Source organism: Onychostoma macrolepis, chromosome 06 (assembly GCF_012432095.1).
Source record: "Onychostoma macrolepis isolate SWU-2019 chromosome 06, ASM1243209v1, whole genome shotgun sequence".
NCBI lineage: Eukaryota > Metazoa > Chordata > Actinopteri > Cypriniformes > Cyprinidae > Onychostoma > Onychostoma macrolepis.
In genome coordinates, this window is record NC_081160.1 from 17,595,729 (window position 1) to 17,613,352 (window position 17,624).

The window sequence follows — 17,624 nt, forward strand, 5'->3', positions numbered from 1 at the left end:
CAGAACCCAATAGATTTAATCTTATTCTGCAAAATGTCCGCCACTACACTATAATAAAACCTTAGTACATTTTTACTATCAGCTCTCACAAATCTTGGGATGCTGGTTGTGGTGCATAAGAGACTTTCCACATTTTCACACTTCAAGACAGAAAATGAAAAACAGAAAAGAAATATAGCACATGGTGCATCCCTGTAGACAGGGAGTTTTTTATTTGGTTGTCATTTCTGCTGCTATACATAGTACTCAGCTGAGACTGAGAGGCACTGCATTATACAACAGACAGGAGCCTATAGCGCCCTTTTGCTAAGACTGTAAGAGCTTATATCTCAGCTAAGCTTTACAAAAAATCAAAAAGAAAAAAAACAGCCTTAATAATGAGAAAATGTAACCTAGTTTAAAAAAGCCAAATGTTTATATTGTAATTCATTTGTCATATGCTTGATTGTGACTGTATTACAATGCAAATTATTACGTTTATGTACACATGTACACAAAAGTTTACTATAATGCAAATCAAGCATATTCACACATCCACATCATGCACTGATTCACACACATTCACACTGATATAAGCAAACTCAAGAGTCCTTTGAGCTTATTTTAATTTACATTTTACAACAAAAATAAATGAGCACTTTTTTACACTATCACACAGGGTGCATATGACAACAAAAAAAGAATAAACCTGCCCATAGTCGTCATATTTTTACTGTCAGGTCAGATTCAGTTGAGGTGGTCTCACTCCACCTCTGCCACATGGGCCACCTCCACTTCCATGGTCTGGATGATTTCTGGTGCCTCTTCCACTTTAACTACAGCCTGCTGTGCCAAGACGTAGTTCACCACCTGCATAATACTCTGATCAGACAATGTGGCCACGGCTCCCTCGCTCACAGCCTGCACGGCCTCCACGGTTTCTTCTGTGATGAGCACGGTCTCTATCTCCTCTGTGGTGGGAGGCTGTGGAGGTTGGAGTTCAGGGGGCAGTTCGGAACTGAGGATGCTGACGGCGTGCTCCACCTGCGTGCCTTGGTTGTGGAACTGCAGAGTGTCCTTCTCCAGCATGATCTTGCCGGGCAACTGATCTCCGTGGAACTTTGTTATGTGCTTCCGCAGCGTTCTGGCATCTATGTGGGCCTCCTGGCACAGTGGGCACACGTAAGGGCGCTCGCCCGTGTGAGTGCGAACGTGACGCTTCAGCGAACGAGCATCAGCCCATGCAACGCCACAGGTCAGACACTCAAAGGGCTTCACTCCTAAAAAAAAAAAAGAGCAGCATGACATCTGTTAAACTCAGCTATTTATAAGCATTTCAAGTGGCTGACACCCAAACCAAAATGTCAGCTGACTGTAAAATTGCCACAAACAAGCATGAAAGTGTGTAGGATGTCTAATTAGACTGAACATCTCAACAGGATGATGATTGAATCCCAATAATGACTCATGTTGATTATTTCCTGTTCGCTGTGTCTGTACAGAGACATGCAGTGCCACCTACAGCTGCATTGCAGATGTGCAGATTAGGAATCTTTTCATCAAATCATAATTTGCTTTGGGTGACATGCTTCAAACAATGTATGTACAGTGTTTCCCCTGCCATTATATTAAGGCGGCAGCTCGCCCCCTGCCCCCCTTGAAGTTAATTTTATTTAATTTTATTTTCTCTATAGTGCCAGATCACAACAGATTACATTTAAAGTTACCTTTCCTATAGAACAGGTCTATACCTTGCTCTTTTATTAAACAAACTAAATAGCCTTATGTCATTTATCTTATTTACACGACGGCATGTCATTTCTGTCTCTACGTTACATGGTGCGTTCCGCCCCGATGCGCACACACACACACACACACACAAACAAACGTGCACGCACACACAAGTGAACACACTCCCACTCGTATTTGTAAATATTAAGCAGCAAAAAGACTACTTAAAGACATGCGGTTTTGTTTACTACTTGTACTGAAGTGCGTGTGAGGCTTGCGGTGATATTAACGTCTGCCATCTCACTAAGGAGGAGGTAATTGTAATATTAAATTCCCTTTATTTTGCACAAAATAAAATTTGTTTCATTAATTAAAAGATAAATTAAATGAATGTTTTATGCCTTAAAAATTGAAAATACAAAACAGTATTTCTGAGGAATAAAAATTATAGGGCTATTGTAAGAATAAATTAAACTTGTTTTTATGCTTTCAAATAATTAGACATGCTAAAACACAGAATTTGGTAACAATAAAACAAAGTTTTATTTTACAAAGTAGGGCCCTAAACATGTAATTTTTGTTAAACTTCTAATAAATTGATTTTCAATTGTTTATGTTTCATGATTTCAATTAATTAGACATGTTTTCTGATAAATAAAATAGAATTTAACCATTAAAAAGGAGTCTAGAAAAATTCAAACAGAAAAAAAAAAAAAAAAAATTCTAATATTTTTCTATTTATAAAAATAATTATATGAGGGGGGAAGAAGGTTATGTTGGATAACAAGCATACTCTGTGTGTGTGTGTGTGTGTGTGTGTGTGTGTGTGTGTGTGTGTGTGTGTGTGTGTGATATATATATATATATATATAGTGAAAATAAAGTTTATATGATTTATGGAAAGTGTGCAAGAATTATTAAACAAAATTAGGCATGTGCATAAATTTAGGCACCACAAAAGAAAAATTAACTCAATATTTTGTGCATCCTCCTTTTGCAGAAATAACAGCCTCTAAACGCTTTCTATAGCTTCCAATTAGAGTCTGGATTCTGGCAGAAGGTATTTTGGACCATTCTTCTTTACAAAACATCTCCAGTTCAGTCAGGTTTGATGGTTTCTGAGCATGGACAGCCCGCTTTAAATCACACCACAAATTTTCAATAATATTCAGGTCTGGGGACTGAGATGGCCATTCCAGAATGTTGTACTTGTTCCTCTGCATGAATGCCTTAGTAGATTTTGAGCAGTGTTTAGGGTCGTTGTTTTGTTGAAAGATCCAGCCCCAGCGCAACTTCAACTTTGTCACTGATTCCTGGACATTGTTCTCCAGAATCTGCTGATATTGAGTGGAATCCATGCGACCCTCAACTTTAACAAGATTCCCAGTCCCTGCACTGGCCACACAGCCCCACAGCATGATGGAACCGCCACCAAATTTTACTGTAGGTAGCAAGTGTTTTTCTTGGAATGCTGTGTTGTTTTTCCGCCATGCATAACGCCCGTTGTTTTGCCCAAATAACTCTATTTTAGTTTCATCAGTCCACAGCACCTTATTCCAAAATGAAGCTGGCTTGTCCAAATGTGCTTTAGCATACCTCAAGCGACACCGTTTGTGGCGTGTGCAGAGAAAAGGCTTTTTCCGCATTACTCGTCCATACAGCATCTCCTTGTGTAAAGTGCACTGAATAGTTGAACGATGCACAGTGACACCATCTGCAGCAAGATGATGTTGTAGGTCTTTGGAGCTGGTCTGTGGGTTGACTGTGACTGTTCTCACCATCCTGCGCCTCTGCTTATCTGAGATTTTTCTTGGTCTGCCACCGGCCTTAACTAGAACTGTGCCTCTGGTCTTCCAATTCCTCACAATGTTCCTCACAGTTGAAACTGAGAGCTTAAATCTCTGAGACAGCTTTCTGTATCCTTCCCCTAAACCATGATGTTCAACAATCATTGTTTTCAGGTCATCTGAGAGTGGTTTTGAGGCTCCCATGTTGCCACTCTTTAGAGAAGATGCAAAGAGGAGAAACACTTACAATTGGCCTCCTTTAAATACTTTCTCATGATTGGATTCACCCGTGTATGGAGGTCAAGGGTCACTGAGGTTACCAAACCAATTTTGAGTTCTAATAATCAGTGCTAAAGGTATTGAAATCAATAAAATGACAAGGGTGCCTAAATTTATGCACATGCCTAATTTTGTTTAAATAATTCTTGCACACTTTCCATAAATCATATAAACTTTATTTCACTTCTCAAATATCACTGTTTATCTCCTATGTGATATATTTAACTGAAATGTCTTATCCAGACAACCAATGATTTATAAAGGAAAATCATGAAAATTTACAGGGGTGCCCAAACTTTTGCATACCACTGTATATATATATATATATATATATATATATATATATATATACACACACACACACTCACATACATACATATATATATATATATGTGTGTGTGCACATACACATATACACACACACAAAATACATAGTTTATGTACGTAAATTATTATTAGTGGGGAAATGAAAAGCTGTTTGTTTTTGTTTTGCGGTAAACTAAGAAAAACTATTTATTTATTATTATTATTTACAAAAAATTGTTTGTTTTGTTTGGCTCCTGAATGGTCACAAAGCAAAAAAATAAAATAAATAATTATATATGTATATACATCACAACTAACATTCATTCATGTGATATAGGTGTGAGGGTGAACCCCCCCCATATATACACACACCTCTGGCATCCTTCTGTCTCGGGAGACAATGGAGTATCTGCGATCAAGTCAGTCTGTTGTCGAATTGCAGTGCCTGCTGTGGCTGAACAGTCCGATACGAGAGCGGCAGAGTCTGTTGCAGTTACCACAGGTGAAGCCTGTGACTGCTTCTGCTTCTGTGGGCATTGACTCTGCTCTCTGCCGTCTACGCTGCCTCTTCTCCTCCCACTGGTCCTCTCTCTTTCTCTCGCTCAGTTTTATGCTGGTCCTTACGGTGAGCCGCCAGCTGACACGATCTGCGGTGGCGGCTTCCAAGTCTGCGGGATTCAGGCTGCCGGCTTTCAGATCACACTTGCAGACGTCTTTATACCGGAGCACTGGTCTGCCTGTTGGTCTGGTGCCAGAGGCAAGCTCACCATACATGATGTCCTTAGGAATCCGGCCATCCTGCATTCGGCAGACATGGCCGAGCGTAGGCGTCTTTGTGAAAGAAGTGCGTGCATGCTGAATATTTTTGCCTGGGCCAGCACTTCAGTGTTTGGGACATGGTCCTGCCAGGTGATGCCCAGGATCCTCCTCAGGCAGCGCACATGGAAAGAGTTAAGTCTGCGTTCTTGCCAGATGTACATAGTCCACGTCTCGCTGCCATAAAGAAGAGTGCTAAGGACACTGGCCTGGTACACTTTCATCTTGGTGTTGGTGGTGAGCATACAGTTGTTCCACACTCTCTTGGTCAGGCGGGCCATTGCTATTGATGCCTTGCCGATTCTGGTGTTCAACTCATTGTCCAAAGAGAGGTTGCTGGAGATAGTGGAGCCAAGATATATAAAGTCCTCCACTACCTCGAGGGTGTCATCGCCGATGGAGATGCAAGGAGTGCTGCTGACATCCTGGCCCATGACATTTGTTTTCTTCAGGCTGATGGTCAGCCCAAACTCATCAGAAGCACGAGCGAAGCTGCTGATGAGACACTGCAGTGCTTCCTCGGTATGGGCAGTCAGGGTGGCGTCATCAGCAAACAGCATCTCTCTAATCAGGACCCTGCGCACCTTGGTCTTTGCGCACAGACGTGCAAGATTGAAAAGGTTACATCGCTCCTAGTGCGGATGAAGACACCATCTTCTGACTGACTGAAGGCATGGCACAGCAGCAGGGAGAAAAAGATGCCGAAGAGTGTCGGGGCGAGAACACAGCCTTGCTTCACACCGCTACGGATCGGAAATGGTTAGGAAGATAAGCCATCGTACTGGACGGTACCTTTCATTTCATCATGGAAGGACGTGACCATCTTCACAAGCTTGGGGGGACATCCGATCCTGTGCAGTAAGGTGAAGAGGCATTTCCTGCTGACCAAGTCAAAGGCCTTGGTCAGGTCGATAAAGGCGATGTAAAGTGGCTGTCTCTGCTCCCGGCACTTCTCCTGCAGCTGTCTCAGAGAGAAGATCATGTCGATCGTTGATCTCTGGGATCTGAAGCCGCACTGCGCCTCTGGATAGATGCGTTCAGCCAGCACTTGGAGTCTGTTCAAAGCTACACGGGCGAAGACCTTTCCCACAATGCTCAGCAAGGAGATACCGCGATAGTTGTTGCAGTCACTGCGGTCTCCTTTGTTCTTGTAGAGTGTGATGATGTTGGCATCTCGCATTTCCTGAGGAACTTTTCCCTCCTCCCAACACTGAAGTAAGAGTTCATGGAGGTGGTCAAGGAGAACACTCTTCAGGCCAGCCTTAATGACCTCTGGGGGAATGCCGTCACTGTCTGGAGCTTTGCCACATGCTAAAGAGTCAATGGCCTTGCTGAGCTCGTATACAGTGGGCAAAGCATCGAGTTCTTTCATCTCGGGCAAGGGGGTAATGCTCTCCAATACAGTGTCGGTGACAACATTCTCCCTCGAGTATAGCTGCTGGTAGTGCTCCGCCCATCTCTCCATCTGCTTACTGCGTTCTGTGATGAAGTCGCCTGTAGCGGACTTCAGGGGAGCAATCTTGATGGTACTTGGGCCAAATGCTTTCTTCAAGCCCTCGTACATGGCGCGGATGTTCCCACAGTCTGCAGAAAGCTGAATGCTCTGACAGAGATTCAGCCAATAATCGTTAGCGCATTTCCTGGCAATCCGCTGGGCGTCATTTCTGGTCTTCTGGAGTGCAGCTAATGCCTTCTCTGAAGGCTTGCGCTTGTAGTCTATCAAAGCTGTACGTTTAGCTGTGATGGCTGGCTCAAGTTCGATTATTCCTGCTTCAAACCAGTCTGGATTTTTCTTCACCCGCTTACCGAAGGTTGTCATGGCCGAGTTGTAGATGGCGTCACAAATGTGGCTCCATCTCTCTTCAGCGCTGCTGTCTGGGCAATCCTTAAGGGCCTCTTCAATGGCACTGGCAAAGCGTGTGCAAACTTCTGGGAGTAATGTCAGGGCTGTGTTGATACGTGGCCGTCCTTTCTGCTTGGAGTTATGGATCCACTTTGGATAAAGACGCACCTTACTCCCAACCAGTGAGTGGTCTGTGTCACAGTCGGCGCTATGGTAGCTGTGGGTAGTGAGAACGCAGTTCAGCAGGGATCTCCTGGTAATAACTAGATTCAGCTGGTGCCAGTGACAGGATCTGGGGTGACGCCAGGACACTCGGTGGCAGGGTTTAGTTGAGAAGAACGTGTTTGAAATGCACAGGTCATGGTACGAACAAAGTTCTAACAGTCTCTGTCCATTTTCGTTAAGCTTGCCAATGCCAAAGTGGCCGATGCAACGGGGCCAAGAGTTATAGTCGGCTCCGATCCGGGCATTGAAGTCCCCGAGTAGGAACAGGTGTTCTGTGGTAGGGGTCTCTTTGATGGTGGTCTCCAGCTCTTCATAAAATTCGTCCTTTATCTCAGCTGGGGAGCAGAGTGTTGGAGCATAGATGCTCAGGATATTGACTGGGCCTGAAGAGGTAGAGATGAAGAGAGGATTCTGGGTGTACCTCAGAAGGTGGCTCAATTGAGGACAGCATGGAGTTCCTCACTGCAAATCCAACACCGTGAATACGAGGCTCCTCAGACTCCTTTCCCTGCCAGAAGAACGTGTAGTCCTGTTCTCTGAGGCTGCCGTTAGAAGGGAGTCTAGTCTCCCGTAGAGCAGCAATGTCGATGTCCAGTCGTTTCAGTTCACGGTTGATGATGGCTGTCTTCCTGGCGTCATCAACTTGTTGTTATTCGTCAGAGTGGCCAGGGCACATGGGTTCTGACATTCCAGCTTGCCAACCGCAGGGCTGGCTGTTTGTTTTTTCTTCTTCTTGTTTTGTCTGGTGCAGGTTTTACAGTCTGCTTTTCGGTTGTTTCCCTAAGCTCCAAGCACCCATTGAAGCAGACAGACTGTGGCGGGTCAGCACCTTACTGACTGGGGGCTGCCCAGCTTAAGGCGGGCGTTAACTGACCAGTGGGACACGATGATCCCTCCCACCGTCGGAGACAACACGTAGCGCCCGAGCTTACGTCAATCCACTCTGTTATTTATTTTATTTTCACACACACGCACATATACAGGGGCACCGCTATGGTTTCGGGCCATATATATATATATATATATATATATATATATATATATATATATATATATATATATATATATATATATATATATATCTCACAACCAACAACAACATAGTTGTCTCAGAAATGACTGAGTCAGAACAGATTGAGTCAAAAGTGTTGCCAAAATTCTTGCAGCAAAAAATACAAATTTTTTTTTTTTTTCAGTTCCTAAATCTGCATATAAATTATTTATTATCATTCTACAAAACATGTGTTTATGTATGATCCTCCACTCACCCTGGTGATTATTCATGTGGCGGCGGTACTCTCTGAGCTGTGTGAACTTCCTCCCACAGTGTTCACACTCTCTCTCCAAGTTCTGCTTCACTCTGCCCTTCTTTCCATGAGTGGCTTTCTTGACATGCCGTCTAAACAGGGCCTTCTCAAAGAACTCCTTCCCACACACATTACACCTGCCAAAAGGACAAAGCACACAATTTAGTTAGAAGTCTATCTCTAACAAGTGCTCAAGTCTCTCTAGAGTTCAGGTATTATATAATACAGAATATAATTTCCATGACAGGCTCTTTTCAGATCTAAGGTTGTGTTTTTCTTTCAGTCTAAAAACTAAATCTTTAGACTAATAATAAATAATAAAATGTCATATGAATTTTCTTCTTAAAAATAACCTTTCAAAACACCCCTATAAGAAACAAACTATTTTACTCTCACCTGAAGGGCTCTGCAACAGTGTGCGATTTGACGTGCGAGTACCAGTCCTTCTTCCAGCTGTAGCATTTGCCGCAGACCTGGCATTGGAAGGGCTTTAGGCCTAAGTGCTTATTCATGTGCTGCTGGAGGTCTTTTGCTTCAAAGAAACTCTTATCACAGCTATAATGAAGGAACAAAAATAACAAATTAAGGAACTAAACTGTTATATTGGAAAAATATGTGAATAAGTCTGACAGGTTATTTGAAGAAAACTGTTGTGTGCATGTGTCGAGGGATAAGGCACTCACTGAGAACAGTGGAATGAGCGGACCTCAGGTCTGGGTTGATGTTTCTTGAGGTGTTTGCTCAGTCCGGATGCACGGTGAAAAGATGCTCCACAGGTTGTGCATAAGTACTTTGATTCACCTGTTAAATAAACTGCTATTATGAACTGCTCATTTAGCATTTATCGTAATGTTACAAACAGTGTAATAACTACATTACAACTAAGAGTGTACATTTTTGCTCAGACAATAATGTGACTTAACTGCAACCTTTTACTAAATACTCTTAAATTTGGGTTTAGGTATAAATTAATACATTTGGTTCATACATCCGAAAACATGCTGACTTAACAGCAACTAAAAGTGTCCATGCTGGAATCTGGAGTTGGTGGATTTTTACAAATAAAAATATTTCGGATTAATTCCAAATACAGCAAGACAGTATTTATCTACCAAGAGTCAGGAACCTGTTCCAGATGTCAGGCACCTACATTGAAGTCCAAACTTAAAACATCTCTCTTTACTTGCACATTCTGTAATTTTAAAACGGCACACTATTTCTACACTTTATTTTTTTATTTACAGAATTTATTCAGCTTTTTGGCATGTCTTTTTCATAATTCATAAATTTATTTGTATTGCTTTTTAACTGTATTTTACTTTTCTTTTCATTTTTAAGTTTATTTTTTACAATGTAAAGCACTTTGAATTACCATTGTGCGAGAAATGTGTTATATAAATAAACTTGCTTTGCCTAAAATACACTACTATTCAAAGAATTTGGGGCCGGTAAGATTTTTTTTTTTTGAAACATTTCTGAAAAAAAAAAAAAAGTCTCTTATGCTCCCCATTTAACTGATCAGTAAAAACAGTAATATTGTGAAATATTATTATAGTTTATAATATATTTAATATATTTTTTGTTTTAAAATGTGATGGCAAAAATTAATTTGCAGCATTCATTACTCAAGTCTTCAGTGTCACATGATCTAATATGATGATCTGGTGCTCAAGAAATTATTATTATTATTATAATCAATTAAAATCAATTTTGAAAATGGTTTTGCTTCTCGATATTCTTTTGGAAACCATGATACTTTTTTTTCAGGATTCTTAGATGAAATTCAAGAAAAGCATTTATTTGAAATAGAATTATAACATCTTTACTGTCACTTTAAAAAAATGTAATGCATCTTAGCTGAATAAAAGTATTCATTTCATTCCAAAAAACAAATAAACAACAAAAAAAAACACACCTGACAAACTGCAGAAGAGTAGTCTAAAAATAATTAGTTATTATTCTGTAACTGAATCCTAATCAAAATACACTGAATTTTATTTATGAGCATATCAATGCATTTTTTCACCCATAATTAATTCTAATCACATAATGACATTAGAAACTTGCATATTTACCTAATAATCTGACACAAGTAAAAGGAGTGTGTGTGTGTGTGTGTGTGTGTGTACCTGTGTGAATGCTTGTATGCTCCTCCAGGCTTCTCTTGGTGACAAAAGATTTCTCACAGACAGTGCACTGAAATCTCTTGAGGGAGTCGTGCAGTGACCGATGCATCTTCAGACTGTGCTTGGTGGCAAAGCTCTTCCCGCAAACTTTGCAGGTGTGAGGCCTCACCCCCGTGTGGTTCAGCATATGAATGCGCAGGGAGTACAGCTTGGGCAAAGTCTTGCCACAGATGTCGCACACAAACTCCCGTTTGGTGCGGTATTTCGTCTGATCTTCTGACCCCTGAGAATCTTCTGCGGCCATGGCTCGTGTCATGCTGGCTCTTTGGGTCTTCTGATGCTTGTGACGGGCCAAATGCGCTCGGAGCGAAGCTGCGTACTGGAATTCCTTATTGCAAATCTGAGAGGACAAAAGAAAGGTCATAAAAATAACCAAAATGCATAAAGATCAGGCTAGAATGATTACTTTTTATTCAGCACAAGGGAACATACACTGCACTTGAAGCTGCGAGTCTTCTCGTGTTTCAGAGCGTGCATGATGAGGGCGTACCGCCTGTGGAACACCAAGCCACACTCGTTACATGAGTGCTCTCCCTCTGCAGCTCCTCCTGGGTCTCCCTGTAGTGCGCCTCCCTCCACAGTCTCTGGCTGGTCTGCAACAGGCTCCGGTTCCTCTACTAAAGCAGCTATGGCATCAGAAGCAGCCTCCAGGTTCGTCTCTGAAAACTCTTCAAGATTCTTCTTGGCAGACTGAATTGGTCGGCCTCTCCTGGCAAATCTCTGAGGTGTCTGGGGACACAGTGTGATTCTAATAAGACAATCTGGCTGACTGCCTTTGAATGCATTTTTTCTATCCTAATCCTTGGCTCATTAAGCAACATCATAATATTAGGGTTAATGACAAATAATAGTGTCTAAGATGATTTAAAAAAAAAAATCAAATCTAGTTTAAAATGCATGTCCCAGGTTTTTGGCTGCACTCTTGTTTTTTAATTTTGATTTTGTGGTTTTGAAAAATATGAATACATTTTCAAGAAAAGCTATTAATAACTGTGGTGAAAATATACCAGTCAACATTTGAAGTGGATCAAAACCTTTCATCAAAGTTGTCCTAAAACGCGTTCTTGTCTTAGGGCAACTTTGATGAACTTTTTTGATCCACTTCAAATATTGACTACTGTATATAACAACATTGAAAAATATAGAATGACATTTTACTTCAATTAATACATAAGTTTAAACATCTAAAAATATATTTTTCAAACTAAAAAGCATTTTTTTGTTGTTGTTGTTATTTTACAAATATCGTAAACCATCTGAACATAAATGTAATTAATGTCAGTTTTTTTTTTTTCCTAACAAGTTTCTGTTTCTGCATGACTCGGCATTCAGTGTTTTTTCAAATATTAATAAGCGATGAAGCAGTTTTGTAAAAATACACAAATAATGAATAATTTGATTTCACTTCACATAATACATGAAAGTCAGATCTAAATTGTTACATTTATAAATTATTCACAAGTTTCAAGGTAAAACTATTTATTTTTGTTAATCATGAATTGTTCGTACTACATAAATATTACATTTTTGGACAATTATTTCATTGGATTATTATTTAATAATTACTTGTATTATTTAATTGTTAATGTATTGATTATTTAAGGTTTTTCATTTCATGAATTACATTTTTTAATGAAGCCTGTTTCCTCATAATGATTTTAGGACATGATATCAGGACAACAGGCTTTGACAAAGGGTTAATCAAGGCCACATAGGGGGCACTCCTGAGCACCCTTTTAAGCCATAAAATGACAGATGGGCCACCCTGCGGTCCTGTGGACCTCACAAATATGCCAAGTCCAAAAGGGCACCATTTGGGACAGGGCCATCATCACATTTACAAATGAATCGTATGACGAGTGAATGAGAGCTGCATACCTTCAGAGGAGGTGAGGTGCTTTTCTCCTCCTCCTCCGTCTCAAGTCCCATATGAAGACGAACATACCCTCCTTCTTTCACGGATCGTTTTCTCAGGTATCTCTTGTTGGGATCTAAGCATTCTTCTTCTTTTTTCTCTCCATCTGCAGCGGATCCATCCTCAACACCCTCCATCTCCATGGGCTCCTCCTCTGAAGGAAGAGGAGGAGGCGGTTCCTGTTGCTTCACTTTAGGTGGTCTTCCTGGCCTCCTTTTCACTGGTGCAGGGGCTGGCTGTGGTGCTGCTGCAGGCTCGGGTTGAAGTGTTGGTTCAGCCGCCGGGGGCTCATCCTGCATAGCAGGTGGCGCTGCTGCAGCTAAATGCACAATCTCAGAAGCATCTGTTTTGCCAGGATCCACACTAATGAGAAAGGCTCCGGTCTGCATACTCTCTGCGGCAGGTGTGTCACCAACCTGTGGCTCCTCTACAGACCAACAGGCCTGTACTACAGCCAGGGACTCACCTGAACCTGCCTGGCCAGAGTGAGTGACCAGAGTCATGGTCTCGCCCTCCTCTGCCTGGCCGCTGTGGGCCACCATGGCAAGAGACTCAGCTGAGCCAGCCTGTCCGCTATGAGTGACTACAGTCATCGTTTCGCCATCTACGGTCGCACCAGCAAGCAACGCCAGCGATTCAGCCGTCCCGATTTCACTTGTGATTACAGCCAGGGACTGCCCTTCTTCAGCTGTGCCTTCACTCTGCATAGTCACTACATATGTTTCGGAAGTGGTGGGTGTGATTGGCTGAGGGGGCACAGGTTGGCTGGATACCACAGTGTGAATATCTCCTCTCTGGTAGACCATCAGCTTCTGCTCTTCCACTTTCTTATGCACAGACTCACAGATCTGAAGCACTTCCGCCATCAGTAAGTGCCGTGCCAGCGTGGCGACCTCTGCCATCACGCAAAAGTTGAAGGTCAGATTGGAGGTGTAGGCAAAATCCAGTAATGGCAGAAAACTGGCCTTGCTGAAGCCTGGCGGGTAAAACAACAACAGAAAAAAAACAATGGCAATTCAAATACATATAATATTCTCAAATAATACCCCAATAAATTAAACAGTTAATTTAATTAAGTTATTTTTCACAAATAAATAAATGGTCTAAAACAAGAATAAAAAGGAAGTAGGGAATCATCCGAGGATTTAACAGCTGGATTTGCTATTATCTGCAAGGTTGTAAAAAATTAAATACTTAATACACTTATTTAAATGACATAAATTATCTTTTAAAAGACAAACTAATGAAGACATGGGCGCTACTGTGTGTCTGCGTTCAGACGCTGTCAAAATAAAAGTCCTGCTTCTGCCACTTATCAACTAAAGAGGAAAACTTTACGGCTTTTCCAAACAATGGTCGACCACTTTATTGCCATCAAAGGTATGCTCCCAATGTCAAGATGTAAGTTCTTCAACCCAGAATGCATTGCAATTTTCTCAGTAAAAAGTTTAATCCAAGATGGCAGATGAAGCCAAATAAAATTGTTAAAAAGAACAGTAGTATTAAAAAGAACTATAACAACCATCTCACCAAAATATTATGTGCGCAATATATTTTTAATGCATATTAAATTAATCGTTTTCAAAGTGTTGCTGCCTATTAATAGTGTTTCAGATTAGCCACTTTGAGGTCATATTTTGGTTTGGATGCTGTTTATGGAAACAAAACTGTGATGTAGCTCACTGGAATTTGGAACAGAGATTATATTTATATATAGGCAAAATTCACCCACAAATGAAAATTATGTTATAGTTTTTTCAACCTCATGATGATATGGGGGTGTTGGTATCCAAACTAGTGCTGTCAAATGATTAATCGCGAATAATTTTATTTTCATAATATATCTGTGTATATTTATTATGTATATATAAATACACAAACATTTAGCATACATTTAGAAAATATTTACATGTACATATTTATATTATATATAACTATATTTATTATATAAACGTGACATTTTTCTTAAATATTTACATGCATGGGTGTGTATTTATCTATACATAATAAATGTACACAGTACACACACATATTCTATGTAAACAAAAACATTTATTTTGGATGCGATTAATCGTTTGACAGCACTAATCCAAACACTTTAGGTACCACTATCTTTCATTGTATGTTTCATTGCCATTTTTTTTCTCAAATTTTTTTTTGATGTTCCACAGCAGAAAAAGAAAGAAGGTCTTGCAGCTCTGGAACAACATGAGGGTGAGAAAAATAATTACAGAATTCACATTTTTGGGTGAACTATACCTTTAAATACCTCATATAATTAAACATAAATCCTTAAATTGATCTGTCTTTTAGTTTATTTCATAATTTCAATCAACAGCATGGCGCATTCTTCTCACCAGAGAGGTCAACGACAGCTTCATGACTGGACATAGCACCCTTTTCCACAAAGAGCTCGTAGAAATAATCACTGCAGGAGGCCAGGACAGCTTTATGTGCGCGATGCTCCTCACCCTCAATAAGCAGGGTGATATCACAGAACTCATTATTCATTCGCTGCTGGTTCAACTTGTCCAGCATCGTCTGCCCATGCTTTGGTAAGAACTGCTTGACAATTCCCTTACTGTCCACCTATAAGAACGCATAAAGGAGAATAATAATATCATTATCATATGCATAAATACATTAAAACATAAAATATAATACTTGTATTTATATTCATTCTAATTAAGAACAACTAATATTTACTGTATCGAAACAATTGAAAGCGATTTCAATATCAAGATGCTATTGTACCTGGAATAATGTCAATTAAATTCAAAATTTTAAGAAACAAATTTTAATTCAGTGACACAAATGGTATACTATACTTACAAACACCAATTCATGTTTATCAACTGCACTGGACCGCTCCGAATACAAATCATCATTTGCCTCATCGTCCTCATCCTCGCTGGCACATACAGAGGTCTTTCGTCTCGCTTGTCGGACAGCTGCTTGTTTGGTAGCATCTTCAGCATTTCCTCTCCCCTTCTCCTGCTTGCTTTGGCAGTAACTGCACTCTCTGATGCAGTCCTTCACCTGCTTCAGCACTCCTGTCATAAGATGATTAGGTTTAGGCTACTTATAATAACAGATGTTGTCTCAAAAACCCTAAATATAATATTGCCTGTTCTATCTCAGAAACTACCATGTTAAGTTCATTCACAATCACACTTGGACAATAAAAAGCCATTCGGAGAATGATGATCCGCTTTGTGTACTGCTTGCATAGTCTGCCACACGCACATAAACGCATACCACAATTATTGAATCTTTTAGTTATGTCAGCGTAGTACAAGTTGTGTTCAGATTTCCAAAAATGACAGAACACAGTACTACTGCAGCAAAAGTGACAGCAAACCTCAATATTATTCACCTTGAAGACCCTATTTCCTCAAAATCCGACCACAGAGAACACCCATGAAATAGCTACAATTGCTAAAACTTTAAATCACAGACACCAATGATAATTTGCAAAAAAAATATGGTGTCACAATCATAAAACCAGGACAGCTGGAGCACCATGAACTTCAACATCTGCCCTGGCCAAACAAATATCACGACTTCAATATTATCAAACCACTTTGGACAGTTATGGAGAGAATTCGATTTCCGCCTCCAACAAGCAATTGGCAGATGATATTATAAACAACATTCATCTGGAGACTATAAAAAAGTTGTATGAATCTATTTTAAGGTGGTTAGAAGCTGCATTAAACCCAAATTAAATATTGCCTGTGTGTTCATGTCTTACTACATATTTATTTATTTATATATACAGAGAGAGAGTATCATAGAGACTCATAGATACATATAGACACATATAGACCTATAGATATTTATGGAGAGCATCCTTACTTGTCACCTGCTTGACATCTAACCTAACGACAAGAAACCTTAAGCGATTTCAGCGGCCGCACACTCGCAGGAAAGCTCTGCTGTCATTACATTAGTGATTAGTGTACCTCTCCACCAGTATTTCTGGGAGATGATTTCCCATGTTTGCTGCTGGTTGAGGTGTTCCCCTCCGGACGTGATGTGCGCCTCCGTGATGAGTTCCTTCCGTCTCTCGGCCTGCAGCACCACTTCCAGCTCCGTGAATTCATCCAGGCCTTTCTGCCGCCTCTGATAATAAAGAATCCCATTACGCACTATGTAACAAGCAGCTGCTTTCCGGATCTTTCTCTTGGTGTTGCCGTGCGTCCCCGGTGCGTAAGGCTCACGTTCATCAGTCAAGTAGCGCTGGATGGCTAAGTAACTCTCCTCGCTCGACATTACCCCGATTAATGAAGCTCACTCAACAGAAACGAGACACATCAGCCAGTGAGAGCTATTCTCGCGCGTAGAATTAAATAAGGTATTTTTTCAGCCCGTTCCCACTTCCATAAATGACACGGAAAAGCATCGAGTGTGATATTTCTAAAATGTTTTCCAAGGGGGAACGTCAGTTCTTGACCGTGTGGGGTGGACTTGCCTGAACAGACAAAATGGCTGCTGCACAACCGGATATTGCGTTTGAAATGGCGGAAGCTGCGACTAGCACTTCACGTGTAGGGCAGTCACGGTGACAGCAGAGAGCGCTGTTTAACCAGCAATACTAAGTTTAGGCATTTGTTGTCATCTGTTTTGTTTTTCCCCGTTTTATTTTATTTTATTATTTAGTTCCATCACATATGATATCGCCAGCCAGCTGAGGAAGTTCAACCTGCCACAGGAGCTGCTGAAACAGTTCTACTCTGCCATCATTGAATCCGTCCTCTGCACTTCATTAACTGTCTGGTTCAGCTCAGCTACCAAATCTGACTTTAGAAGACTACAGAGGGTAGTCCGGACTGCTAAGAGAATCATTGGTACAACCTCCCCAGTCTCCAAGAACTGTACTCATCCAGAGTGAGCAAAAGGGCTGGAAAAATCACTCTGGACCCCTCACAGCACACTCCCTCTCTGAACTGTTACTGTCTAGTCGACGCTTCAGAGCTCTGAGCACCAGAACGACCAGCACAGAAACAGTTTCTCCCCTCAGGCAATCCATCTCATGAACACTTGACAATAAACGTGAAACACACAACACTATCATACTTCTTATTTTTTATTTAACACATACTTATTACATTTCAAATTTGCACCTGACATACCTGTACACACTGAATTGTCTATTTTGTATATTGTGTTTGTGCTATTTTGCATATTGTCCATTTTGTATATTTGTACATTCTTTCTTTTTTTATTATCTGTGTCCTGTCCTGTTGC

General features: G+C 40.7%; 1 protein-coding gene across 1 annotated transcript; it reads right to left on the reverse strand.

Annotated features, from left to right (window-relative positions):
* Positions 1-173: 173 nt before the first annotated feature.
* zbtb11 (zinc finger and BTB domain containing 11) lies at positions 174-16,904 on the reverse strand. The gene is made up of 10 exons (XM_058779574.1): positions 16,340-16,904; positions 15,207-15,427; positions 14,732-14,963; positions 12,338-13,350; positions 10,892-11,188; positions 10,403-10,799; positions 8,957-9,074; positions 8,670-8,828; positions 8,235-8,410; positions 174-1,259 (listed from the first exon to the last, which is right to left on the reverse strand). Exons 1-10 carry the CDS (start codon positions 16,647-16,649, stop codon positions 742-744), a joined length of 3,441 nt encoding a protein of 1,146 aa, XP_058635557.1. The 5' UTR covers positions 16,650-16,904; the 3' UTR covers positions 174-741.
* Between the last annotated feature and the right edge of the window lie 720 nt (positions 16,905-17,624).

What these genes read in the sequence shown, in the direction of transcription:
- zbtb11 (XM_058779574.1), bottom strand. Translation starts at nt 16,649, where the DNA reads ATGTCGAGCGAGGAGAGTTACTTAGCCATCCAGCGCTACTTGACTGAT. An exon ending in CTCGCAGCTTCAAGTGCAGT is followed by an intron (nt 10,800 to 10,891) that starts GTATGTTCCCTT and finishes TTGTCCTCTCAG; the next exon opens with ATTTGCAATAAGGAATTCCA. An exon ending in GCATACAAGCATTCACACAG is followed by an intron (nt 9,075 to 10,402) that starts GTACACACACAC and finishes TTTATTTAACAG; the next exon opens with GTGAATCAAAGTACTTATGC.